Here is a 14,004-nt window from a genome sequence, read left to right on the forward strand (position 1 = left end):
GAAGCCGTGGCCTCCAGCAGTCAGAGGTTTGAGGCGTTTCACAGTCACTGTTCACGGTTTATTTAGTCATTTGTTCAGCTTCATTTCTTCATTTCGACAACAGATGAACCCGTCAGCATTACTATCAGTGTGATCTGAGATCGAGGTTCATGAGGATCTTTAGAAACACTTTTGAACAAGGAATCACTTATATATATTGTAGTTTTAGATAAATAGTACAGTTCCTCTGGCTTAACTCTTCCTCACATTAATTGGTGTATTTTTTATGTGGCAGTTTTAAACACATCACTTGTTTGAAGTGACATTCACGACCACGTTACACTGATTTTTCTCATGCGAGGAGAATCGACCTCCTTCCTCGCTGCTGTACGCTGGCGTCTCCAGTTAAAGGACATCTATTCCTGCCTGATGCCCTTTGGCAGACTCAATACTAAAATCAGCATGTTGTTAAAATCCTTCATAAACTGAATCTTTTTCTGCAGCTGCAGCACATGCAATGATATTAAACAGCAGGAATGACTTCTAGAGATTTATTAGACTAAGTGTCAAATCAGTTTCTAGGCTGTACAGTTAAGGCTTTAGAGATGTCCATTTGTTTTCATCATTAGTTTAAATCCACTTTATCACATTCACTTGATGTGATGTTACACTGCTGCCAAGAATGACGATACCCAAATGACAAATTACTGACTGAGCTTGAACTGACCTGTGAGATAGGTGTTTATTTTTAACCATACGCTGTACATGTTCACCAAGAAATTAACAACTGGGGAAAAAACAAAACAAAACTAAAAACACAAACCAGAGAGCATGATTGGATTAGTTCATTTCCATCCAAAACATTTTTATTGTCCTCCAAACAAAAGGTTTACCCTGTGAATTGGCTTGTTCACCGAGCCAAAAACATACATTGCATTTCTTCAGGTAGCGGTGGAGGCATACAAAGATCTTTCTGAGAGACATTAATGGAAAGAGCAATATGGGATTCTCTCTTCGAATCACATAATTTTTGCATTCATGATGGAAAGAAGATTAAGTTTGGAGGACTGGAAGCTTGAGAATGAAGCATTTGGTCTTTCCAAGGAGAGAGGGCAAAAAAAAAAAAAAAAGCAACCGTGATGTTTCTTTAATGTTATAAAAACCTCGAAAAAAAGCATGAAAGAGTTTTTCTGCTCGCTTTCCAACACCTTTATGTCAAGCATCCGTAGTGTACATACAATATACGGACACTGGATATGAAATTCAAAGTGCCCAGTCTGTAAAGCAATGTCACATGACCCAAAACTGGTGTTCAACAGGGAGGAGGGGCTGGACAATGAATAGAACACAACGCAGCCACCAGTCTGTTTGTACTTGTGTGGTTCGGCGATGCCAGTGAGCTGGCAATCAGCGCCGTTCATTTACAGATACTCGGGTGTCTGAACAAAGAGCTCCCCGTCGAGTGAGTGTGCAGCTAAAAATGGGCACATGGTGATTTAAGCTCATGCTTAAACTGTGGAGAACCATCCAAGCACTTCAATTAATAACTATAAATACACAGCAGCGTTTTTATCGGAGAGGTTTGTGTCTGCCTCCTCTCCCGGGGTAAGTGTGTGATGTGTGTCTCTTTGACTATGATCATTGGCTAAAGGAAACGCGAGTTACGTGGACTTGATTATCAACTGTCATATAGATTTTCAATAATATATTTATATAGTTTTCTTGCTCTCTTACACACCCAACCAAGCTTTCTCTCACATTCTCTCGTCTCACTACTTTATTTAATGTACACAACGTAATAAACATGGGGGGGCTGAGTGGGGACAGAGTTGAAATGACAATCACTGAGAAAAAGAAAAAAAAAATGAAACAAAGCCCAAAAGAACTGCAGTCTGTTTTGTCATCCATTGGCAGTTGGACTGACTCTGGTCAGCCAGGTACAATGGTGGTCTGAGGGAAGGGGGTGGCCATGTCATCAAAGGGGCGGCGCAGGAGGCTCTTTCTTCGTCGGTGCTGTTTTAGTCGTCACTTTCGTCGTCTTGGTAGCCGGGGTCGTCTCCTTGAGGTTGAGGTTCTCCAGAGCCACGTCTAAGGTCATGACCTCCACACAGCCCATGGCCTCGAAGTCAGCAAAATTCCGTAAAGAGCCGTGACAGTCGTCCTCGTCCTCGGAGGAGGAAGCTGAAGCGTCGTCGTCGGGCAGCAGTGTGGAAAGGAGCAGCTCCGTCACGAACAGACTCCGGTCGGCCCACTGGGCCTCACACGCCTGCCGCTCTGCCTCAGACTGCCGCGGTTCGCTTAGCCTGCAGGTCGACAAAACGTCACAGAGAAGCTGATCAGAGAAGAACGGCAAATCAAGCAACAGCAGTGAATACTTTTTTTTTTTTTTTAAAAAGCCAAGTCATTGTTTCTAAAATTGTGGCTCCTTCAAACTCAGAAACATGATTGAATCCCATAACAAGAGAAGGAATTAAAGCCATGACATTCAAAATGGTAACAAAAAGCAACAACCCAACCTGCTGAGTAGAAACTGGGAGCTATGGGCATTATGTTGTGTGCTGGACTCAGGTGGACCCGGGTTTGGACTGGGGTTGGTGTTGTGATTGGCACTAGGGTTTGGGTTCGCAGTGGCGGAGTTGGTGTTGAGGATTGCATTGGCTCGGCTGCCGCCCCGGGTGGCGTTCCGGGCTGTTTCCAGCTGCTGACGCGCCGCCTGAGCCTGCTGACGCTCCAACTGGAGCTGCATCTGAAGCTGCTGCAGCTGCGAGGCTGAGGGGCCCGAGCTGAGCTGTCCCCCTGCCGAACGACGAACTCCTGACAACTGGGACAGCAGTTCTGTAAGATCAGGATGGAGCAGACAGGAAGTTAGTCAGCAAAATACAAAACACGAAGTCCTTGCAGCACTGGACACACTACAATGGTTAAATTCAAGCGATACCAAAAACCAATGATGACTGACGAATTCAGATTTTTATTTATTAAAACAAATTAAGTATCCTGCAGTTTAATCAAATCTGAAGAAAAATGTAAAGTTTGGTGGTGGTGGGGTATTATGGTGTGGGGTTGTTTTTTAGGAGTTGGCCTTGACCCCTTAGTTCCAGTGGAAGAACTTCTGAATGCTTCAGCATACCAAGCCATTTTGGACGAGTCCATGCTGCCAACTTCGTGGGAACAGTTTGGAACTGGCCCCCCCTTCCTGTTCCAACATGACTGCACATCAGTGCAGAAAGCAAGGTCCATAAAGACACGGACGAGCAAGTTTAGAGTTGAAAAACCAACATCAAATTGAATCCAATAGTTTAAGAATGGGATTGCCACTCTCTATGCATGTGTTGGCAGGCGACTGAATACTTTTGGTAATATAGTGTATCACAAATGCAGTGGAAGTGAACTGCAGCCTCTGATCCAAAATTCAAAGTGCTGTAGAGAGAACCACGGCAGTGAGGATTTAGGCTGAAGTCTGCCCAAACTGGTCAACAAACCCAGCAGGGATAGCGGTTCATTATAGGGAGGTTGGTGCCGCATCAGAGGCACAGAAAAACAGGGGCCCTCATTATTTCATGGCTAGAGCCAAACACTGATCTGGATTACAATTGGAAACAGGGCGAAATAGGGAAGTACAGCCCAAAACATGACTGTAGTGAGGAGACGTCTCTCAAAGCAACACAAATTAGATGTGTGTGTGTGTCTGTGTGTGTTGCTGACCTGCTATAGGATCCATGGCCTCTCTGCTGTAGTTGGAGCTCTGGGAGGAGCTCTGGGTGGTGGAGAGCCCCCCTGTGGTGCTACTAGTGAAGTGCATGTTAGACCTGCGGGCTCGTGGGCCCCCCAGCCCACGCCCAGGGTGAAACATCCTCCTCACATGCCGAACTCCACTCGACTCATCGTGAGACTCGATTAAGGAATGTATCAAGGGTGTGGTGGTACCGACATCGTCTGTCATGACAACGATCTCAGGCCCCATTAATAACTTCCTCAGCTGGGTAGATGATACGCTGTCTGTATGTTTAATCACTCAAAACCGACAAACACTAGTCCTGCTTATTTAAAACATAAGGGGTCATTTTTAAATTCCCCTTCCTTGAAATGCTCATAGAACTCTAGAGCAGCTGCATCTGCAAACATATCTGCACACCACATCACATCAACAGAAGCCAGGGTACATTTCACAGATTAACACACACACTTGTTCTGTCTGTGTTTCAGTTAACAACATTTCTATGTATTTCTTTTTCTCCACAGCACCTATTTAAAGGACTCTATAAATAGACTGACTGCTGTTGACAGTGTTCTTACCCCAGAGCAATGCTCAGCGTAATTCAACTGATTCCTGACAGGCAAAAGTAGAAGCTGCCTTTTAAATGCATCGTTTGAGAAATTATTTTAACGTTCGCAAACTTATTTTTGAAAAAAAGAATGGATTTTGGGAATAATGTATATCTAAAGCCTGTGGTTCCCACATAAATTATAATTTCAAGCTCAAATGATTTGATGAGGAAAACTTTCCTTAAACATGATATAACTAATTGACTCAAATGCAGCTTCATGTTATGAGATTCTATAATAACCAAAGATAAAAATCACTTATTTTTTTGACGATCTGACAGTTGCCATTTTCTGAGTGAATCTGCATAAATATTTTTACCCACATTGTTTGCAGACTTCATGTTAAACCGATCAGTACTAAACTACTGTACTGACAAAACTAATAACATTTCATGAACTGCGCCTTAAACGCAGTGTAAACAATTGGGTGTCATTCATGTGTCCTAGCATTGTGTAGGAAAAATGAACACATTTAATTCAATCTGTGGTGATGGCGAGAAAGATATGTTTAAAATAACACAATATCAAAGTCATGTCATCATGATATTTCATTTCAATTCATTCACCATGATGAACAGAACTATCATGGACTGACGGAATGTGATTAGCAGAATGCAAACAAATGACAAGTCTGATTGAAACGTCGCTTCTTCCTCACACCTGAAGCATAAATAACAATGTTTGTTTCCATTCATACAACTGTGACAACTGCAATGACAGATTATTTAAAGAAAGTAGCTGCAAACCAGTAGATAAATTGTTTGAGTCATTTCTAAAGGGAAAATGTCAACATTTACTCATTCCTGCTTCTTCAATGGAACAAAATGAGAGGGACATTCTGATTATGTAATTACTGTTTGAAAAGGATATCAGGTCTCGGGGTGCTCTGTGTTCAAGTGTGAGATGAGCAGCAAAGTCATCCGTCACATGATTTGGGTCACCACCTGGCAGCGCAGCACATATGGGGCAGATCTATTGGGCAGAAGGAAGAGTGAACGCACAAACGTCACAACACATCGCTGCACACACTTCACTCAGCGCTGGGTCCTCTGGAACAAACAATCAGACTGGAAAACTGGAAAATATCCAGTGTGCAAACGCCTCATTTAAACACCTATTTAAACACAAAGACCCATTTAAAATAAAAAAATCCAGTACCATAAATTGATTCTATTCATTAATTAAGTTTGAGGAGAAAATGTTCCAGATGAGATGAACACCCTTTAAGACTCACCTTAACATCATGATCCCATGGAACCAGGGAAAAATGAAACTTTAATTTAATTTAAAATTTTAATTTAAAAATATCAAAATATCCAAAAGATGAAACTACTAATTATCAACATACAGTGCGTGTCAAGTTTCAGGAAACTGTGGATTTTATTTTTTGAGACATGATTTGGAAAAAAATGACCATGGACAGACTGGTGACTATGATTTCTTTCAAATTTCATATGTTTGATATCATTACAAGAACCACCTCATTGTCTGGAGGTGACAGGCAAACGGGGATGAAAAGCAAATTTTCCTCAGCAGAGGTAATGAATGTCAGTTCCAGAATACATAAAATACACAGAACGGCATTTCTCCAATCTGTAGCAAAGCACTTAATTGAGGCAATGGAGGTAGATGTTCAGATAGCTGGAGAAGGAATGGAAATCCAGAAGTCGTTCAGTAAAAGGCATGAAACTATAATGCTTTGAGAAATCATCAGCAATGATGTGAAGTGTAGAGAATGTGGGCTAAGTGTTCATCAGCAGCTCAAACAATATTTTCTTGCCATCAGTGGAACAACAGTGAGCGTCTATAAATAGAGCTGCAGTCTACCTGACATCACTTGCAGTTCAGCTGACATCAAATCCAGGCTGTGACAACATGAAGCCAGGCAGAAATGTGAAAACAAGCTGCAGCAGTCAGTCAAAGGAAACCTGTTATTCCCGACATGGGGTTTTTTATCCTGCATACGAAGCTGTACACAAATTCAGCTCACATCAGGAGTCAGGATCAGCGTGCATCCAGTTAAGGTTCATGAAGTGGGACAGGTTCAAGTACAGATGTGAACGCACCCACATGGAGGATGAATGTGAGATCCAAAGACTCATGACAGCATTCACAAGAGATCTGGGACACATATGACCTAAATGTTAAAGTAGTGTGTGCGCCATTGTTTGTTAGGTCACACAGAAGTACCACCAATCCAACCGATGTGCTCCTCCGGCGAACAACTGGAAGAAACCACAACAGTTCACAACAACAGAGAGCCATGTCGGATTTTTATGTTATTGGTTCTATTGCTGTATGTGTCATGGTTCCTTAACCTGCCAAGACGAGCAGCAAATGTGTGAACATGGATCTCAGCATTCAGCTAGTAAGTAAAATAATCAACCTCTTTGGAGAAAGAAGTTGTTTGGTCAGGTGAAACTCTAAGATGAACAGAACTGAAGCTTTCTTATAAATTTGGCATTGCATGCAAGTTGTTCCCTTCCTTGTAAAATAATATTGGTTTGTGTCGCGATGTGTGTAGCGGCAGTCCGTCTGCTACAGAGAGCAATCAGCCAATATTCACAAGTTAAAAAAAAATCATTACAGTAATTACTCTTTTCTGTTAGTAATTGAGTTTAAAAAAATTCTTGAAACCCAGCCTGTCACAAGCTCCAAACTCAGCCTTCTTGGGAATTCAGCAAATGATACATAAAGTAACGTCTCAAAATGTGTGTTTCTGGCGGTCATTCCAGACGCATTATAATGTCAGGTGTAAACAATACACACACCGCTTCCTGCGAGATCCCTGAATTCAACATTTTATCCTGACCTACACATTTTCGTGCCTCTGGCTTCCTGAAAATGTTGCTTTATGTTTTGTGATTGTTTCTCATCAGGTTTCAGAGACGTGTACCTAAAAAGGGACACAGTGTGCCATCGTTTCTTGAGGTTAATTAAGGAACCCCACGCGATTAATGAATTCCACGATAGAACAACAAACTATGTATCTTATTATTTACGGTAATTTAAACGTTTATGAACCCTCCCCATATCGATATTAAACCACCTGCTATCTGTACATTTTCCCACACTCTTATCGACTGTTTAAAGCACTTTCGTGTCTCCGGGAGTCCGGGACTCACGGAACATAGCGCCCTTCAGGATGCCGTCAGCCAATAGAATGCGCGTACGGTATCACGTGACTGCATTCTGTGACTGCAATGAATACAAAACTTGAAATTTGACCTTGACCCAGTTTTCTCAACGTCAACATCTCATTTTCATCCCCTTTGCTGCCCGAGTAATGTGCTTTTTGTTTCATCTTTACATCGGCAACTGTTGTGAAGATATTTGGTGGACGAACGGACACAAAAACACTGACAATTACAACACATCACCGGTTGGCAGGATGTAACAACACACTCACCACTTCTGTGGAGGTCTCTGTGTGCTCTGCAGCCACGTGCTCCTGCAAGGAGATCTCTGTGTAGCCCATCCTGCCACAGTAGGGGCATGTGAAGGCCTGGGGCTGCTCCACCGAGAACGCTTCTCCACCGTAGTACAGGTCTGGGGGGTAGGGGGTGGATGGAACATTTATTACATGTTTAGATTTCAAATTCAGTACAAGTGCGTTGGGGGTGCAGTATTTCTCCTAAGGATGGATCATAGCTGCCATAGAAGTTTGACAATAACAGAAAAAAAACCATTTCATCAATGTAACCTCGCCACAGTCTTTAAAGCCTGTTCCAACAAGACTGATTAGAGGTTCAGTTCAGATGATGTCAAGGAGAAACAGCAGCAATAGAATTGTTTCTAGCTGCACTATAATAAAAGCTGCTGATATTCATAAAGCCATGTGACCACGTTCCTTGAACCTGCATCCAGCGATATTTTTGCCACATGGGGCAGTCAAAATACATCACATTATGAGCTTAAAAACTATTGTGGTGTTACATGTTAATGGTTTAGTATTCATTGCATGAACATTTTAGTCATGCATTCAGTATTGCCCAAACAACATTAGAGGGAAGAACTTTACTGCTGGCTCAATAGCATCTTGTCTGTGGTCACCAGTACTTAAGTAACGTCTTTAAAAAAGGTTTTCAGGAAAACAAATGGGTTCACTTATGACTCGGTTACAAATTTTTTATCTGCAAAAGTCCCCAAGTCAAGGGCAGCTATGGAAAAGTCCAGTAATGTAAAGTCTATGGGCCAAATGGGCCCAATAGTGCAGGGTCAGCAGGAGAAACGCTGCTGTGCATGTTCAGTCAGGCGCATGCCAGTAAACCCGGAAGCTAGAGAGATTTTTGGTGTATCTGCCTGGCAAGCAGCACTTTTTGGACTGAACAGAAAACATCTTTCCATCCTGTAACTGGTTCTCCGTGAAAGATGTAATTAATAGAAGTCCACTTTTCAGGCCCGACAAAGCATGTGTAGATCCAAACTGAATTCTGTCCCGTTGTTTCTGAGGAGACGTGAATAGATCGTACCTCACAACACACCTGTTAGGTAAAGATGCATGGAGGGACGAGGGAAACTCCATGAGAGATTGCACCGCATGCTGTGTTTACAACAACAGCATTTTGTTGTAAAAGGGGATTTTCAATGTGTGAAAAGCTGAATGCCAACATTTTTCACACCACTGATGAAGCGGAATTCCCAAAGCAAGAGAACTAGTCCAATTAATAAAAACTGAAGTCATGAAACTGATTAATAATAAACTGATTTTCAGCTTTTTACTACAAATATGCGTCTAATGTTCTGGGACTTCTTCTGCATCACGGAAGTCCATAAATGAAAAAGAATGATCCACATGAATGTGGACATTTTTTGTAATGATACCAAGAGTTACTGAGTATTGCTTTGCTATGAAATCACTGTTTCAAAAAGTATTGTGACAGCTGTTCACAAAGCATGATTTTTCTCAAAGAGAAGTGTTTATCCTGTATCTGCCGTACTGCCGGTGTTTAAGAGCCCAGTAAGAATGTTCCGGTTATAATTGGAATATCTCTATCTCCATCGCTGCCAGCAGCACTTCAAAATCTTTTTCCTGTTTGGTGAGCCAAGAAGCCCAAGAAAAAACTCCCAAAAACACTCCTCAGGCTGGCTGGGTCAAATCGCTCACCACCGAGTTAATCTGAACCTGGAAACAAACGCCAGTGCCAGTAAAAGATAACACACAATGGAATGGTTAAGTTACTGATCACTGACTACAACACAGTTCGCACCACATATGACATACTAAAGAATTAAAATGCTTGTTTAATTCTATTTGGTGATGTTTGCATCTCTAAATACAAAAATGTTACAGATTAAGTTTAAAAACACTAACAAAAAGTCTGGACTGTTTTTGTAGGTAGTTCATAAACCATCAAAATAGATGAATATACTGCACACTCAGTCAGGTTATATGCTGAATAAGTGAAATAAAGTCTTGACAGTTCAATGTTGATGCTCAGCTTAAGATAGACGCCGACTCTCAGGTGATAAATAACTTAAAAACAAACTAATATGCAGTAAAGTTGATACTTTACCTTTACTCAATTATTAAAATAAAAATATTGCAAAAGCTTGTTAATCTAAACAACAAACCATGAACCAACACTCCCTGGACATGCACTTCAATGAAAATGAGCCTGAAATGAAAATCAATCTACTTACCAAAGTCGACTCGAGTTAATATACACTGCATGGGATGCTCTGTGGTGTGTCTTGTTGTGGTCGCGCCGCTCTCATAGCATGATGCACACAGATCGTAGTCGTAGCAAATTAAACATTTGTATCGTCGACCTCTGAAGTTCCCCTTTAAACACGCATCACAGCTGACGCCTGCACAAGACAGGAAGGACAACAATCACGACAAAGGAATCAAACTGATGTTAAGCACGTAAATGTGGTGAAAAGTGAAACTGTAATCAAAACAAGCATAAGAGTTTGGTTTCATGTAGTTGGACTATATACATATTATATATAGTACATATTATAAATTATATAATATGATCTATCTATAATATATCTATAATCTATACATAATTTTTAGCATTTCAAGTTTACATGCCAGGCCTTAGGCTCTGTGCAATATTATATATTTATTTGTAAGACTCATACTCTTAATAACACTTACAACTGTCTATGTCCATCCTCACACTGTTTATATATTTCCTAACACTATAGAAATAGCGATGCCAACAATGCTGTGTACTCTGGTTGCCAGATTCATCGCCAGATTCACTGTTCTGAGTCTCTGTGCAATGACAATAAAAGGAAGTCTAAGTCTAAGTCTGGACTAATGATGCAAATGTGTAAGATTTTTCTATTGTGTATAGCAGCATAACAGAAACCTGATGAAAGATTTTCAAATATTATGCACTCACGGTTGACACTAACAGATGTATAAATATTCCGCAATCTATTACAATGATCTTGCGATATGTACTACACCTGTCTACGATAATGATTTAGTCAAAGAGAAACAGATCCAAACCTTTCTGAGGTGCTGGATTATGTACAGGGTTACATTATACGTGCATTCCAACAGCATGCAAAACTGCACATATTTTCTTAAACCTAAATGCAATTCTACACAGTACAAAGACAGGATATAACTTATGTTTTACAAATGTAAACATCTACACAGCAACTCTGAATTTGAGGCCTCTCATGTTTTGAAAAGTTGGTAGAGACATCTTCATTTTTGTGCTAGGGCATCTTTTCTTCTAAAAGCGTTTAGGATCAATGGACATGAAAAGAAGTTTGGATTGTGGACATTTGACATGTTCCTACTGGATTTACAAATTCAGCTTCTCAGCAGTACAAGGTCTCTGTTGTTGTATTTGGCACTTCATGATGCACCACAGAGCCCAGTCTAGTACCCGGACACTGAATTGCTTGGCTTTGTATTGCTGCAATGAGCAGAGACTTCATGAAAAAGACATCATCAGGATGTCACTTAATGTTGTTCCAGAAGTTGCAGTGCCTTCCAGGATCAGTGATGCCTTCACAAATGTGCAATTTACCGATGTCAAAAAAATATTGAAAACGTGAACTCGGACAGTTTCTCTAATCCAAATCAATCCATCTGCGAAGAGGTTGAGCCCAGAGACCTTGAGTCTGTTTCAGCACGTTATTGATTTATATGGATTGTACTTCACATAGGTCGAGGGATCAAAGGCCATGGGTAGTCACCCTCGTCCCGCAAGTGTGGAGAGTCTTGAAGACTGTCTCAGTCCATTGATATTAGGGACTGGAGATGATGATGTCCTCCAACGCCTACCGGCATTGTGAGATGTTGCTGCCATTTAAAAGCATCAATGAAGATAAGGTACAACTTAGATTTATTGTCCTTGTTGTGTTCTCACCAGAACTCATTGTTCAAAAAGAATTAGGAAATAATTACTGTACAGTCCGTCTGACTAATGTAAGAAGAATCCAGGGACCTAGAGGACACATGGGGCAGAGGGAATCTGATGGAACTCCTGACTGACTGGGACAGTGGATTGTCTGACACCGGCTTGTTTCAACTCCATTCACTGGATCGGATCTGATCCTGTTGTGAAGCGGATTAACTCTGACTTACAAAGGAAGCTCCAGGCCCGTCAGGATACATCCCTCTCACTTCTGACATCTTTAAACTGACCACTTATCATCATAAGTAGGGAAACTAAAGGCCTCTCCGGCCTAACTAGCTCTCGCTGCTAGCTAACATTTACCGAGTAATGCCGCTCATGTCGGCCGACACGCCGGACAGCTGCCGTCAGACTTCCCTCATCTTTCTCCCGGGTCGACGAGCAGAAACATTGAGTGTCAATGACAACCGACGTGTATTTGACACTAAACCAACTTAAAGCCAAACAAGGTTGGCTGCAAGGACGGGGGGTAAGGCTGGCTTCCAAAACGTTAGCTCCTTAAACTAGAATACAGGTGTCAGCTCTTCGCATTAAGGTGTTTAAAGCGAGCTAATGTTTGTATTATGAACAAGCCTCGAACCCGTAACGCCATCCGGGATTCGACGCTCCCCTACAGGCACACACCCCCACCCCACCCCCCGGATCCCCGGCAGGTCAGCGTTAACCTCCAGAACCCATCCGCAGCTAGCATGCAGGCTAGCTGACACTTAGCTAACGTGAACTAGCTTCTCTCCTTATAATGTCAGCATTCCGCTTGTCAGCGAGCGCAGCCTGATGTACACTTTCTAAAATATAAATAAAAAACAGCTGGTGATGTTAGTTACATTAAATCTACATTTCGTTGCCGCCAATTATTTGTCCCCACGAAATTACACTGCAACCTTGCTGCACTAGCCTCCACACTGCAAAACAAGACATTCCTGGTTAGCTGGCGTTAGCTAGCGCCGCGCTGTCAACGCTCCCCTCACGTATCCTGAGCTCCACACACACGTCTGTGATCTCACCTTCATGACGGGACATCCTAGGAACCCAACGGCAGCCCTCTCCTCGGGCTCCCTGCTATGCAGTACGGAATAATATTAGTGAAGAGAAGAGAAGCCGGGGTGGGCTGGCTGTCCCTGGCCTCTTCCCTCATGAAGGATCAGGGCTGGCTCGCTGCCGCCCTCCGCCTCCTGCTGTGTCACTGTCCGGTGAGCCGCTCCTCCGACCACTAGGTGGCGGTGTTGTATCAGCTCAGGAGTTAAAAACATTCCCCCGCAGCTGGGTTGAAAAGCGCTTTGAACTCCAACTTCAGGAGTATTTTAATAATTCCGTTTTCGAGTACATTAATGTTCCTTTTCTTTTTTAACGGACAAATAAGCTTTCCCAGATGTGTTTGCCACCATCTAATGGGCTTCCTTGGATTAATATGCGGTATGTCCTCAATGCTGTGACAACTAAATTAAGCAAGTTGTTTTATTGTACTGTATTGACTGGAAAGTAGTGTTGATTTAAGTAAAATACATGCAACTTAAATGACAGACCTTTGATCCATCAATTTTACTGGAGCCCATCCAGTAGACTGGAGTCCAGTGATGGAGCCCATCACTGGAGTCCACCTCAGACTCTTGTGCTGAGACACCAGTACAAATCAGTACATCTCTGATATGGCCAGAACCATTTTCTTCCTGGTATTGTATGCTTCTTTTAGGAGGCATCTGGCCTAAGTGTCCATTTGTCTAACTTCATTGAGTACATTGCCATTTCTTATTGAGGCCTGTGAGTCAGGTCATAACGATTACCACACTGGCCACAATGACATCAATGGAAGCTCTAACGTACGCTGAATATAATAAAATGAATTTCAAATGCAATGCATATAATTATGCAAACAATAGCAGTGTCCTTGAAGATATCTCCATAAGCTATGTTTATCAAATATATACCTGTAGGGAACTTTAGCAGGTATTTGAAACAGATAAGGTGTAAAAAAAAAAAACCCATGATGAACACTACACAAATATAGCTTAATTTAAAGAAGAACAAGATTTCTCACTATAAATAAGTTTAAATTAGGCACTTGCAGTCTTCTAAAGTCACCAGAATGGGTAGCTGGTTGTAGTGTGTGGATGGAAAGAATAACAATACCCCTACGTGAAAAGAGATTTTAACTTTCATTTAAATATAAATATACAACCATCGGTCTGTCCAAAGGATTCCTTTTTGGAAGTGTTTCAAGTTTTGCTCTCATTTCTGGGGAGCTGCAGATGTTTTGTCATTTTAATGTTGAAGAACATGTAAAATGACTTTCAAATACTAGTTAGTTTTGTCT

The 14,004-nt window shown here is 41.7% G+C and overlaps 1 protein-coding gene across 1 annotated transcript; it reads right to left on the reverse strand.

Annotated features, from left to right (window-relative positions):
• Positions 1 to 687: 687 nt before the first annotated feature.
• On the reverse strand, positions 688 to 12,837 carry LOC137593016 (E3 ubiquitin-protein ligase KCMF1-like). The gene is made up of 7 exons (XM_068311585.1): positions 12,698 to 12,837; positions 9,949 to 10,116; positions 7,715 to 7,854; positions 5,176 to 5,277; positions 3,685 to 3,865; positions 2,496 to 2,814; positions 688 to 2,282 (listed from the first exon to the last, which is right to left on the reverse strand). The coding sequence occupies exons 1-7, from the start codon at positions 12,711 to 12,713 to the stop codon at positions 1,955 to 1,957; spliced, it is 1,254 nt and encodes a 417-aa protein (XP_068167686.1). The 5' UTR covers positions 12,714 to 12,837; the 3' UTR covers positions 688 to 1,954.
• Between the last annotated feature and the right edge of the window lie 1,167 nt (positions 12,838 to 14,004).

This window comes from Antennarius striatus, chromosome 3 (assembly GCF_040054535.1).
Source record: "Antennarius striatus isolate MH-2024 chromosome 3, ASM4005453v1, whole genome shotgun sequence".
Taxonomy (NCBI): Eukaryota; Metazoa; Chordata; class Actinopteri; order Lophiiformes; family Antennariidae; genus Antennarius; species Antennarius striatus.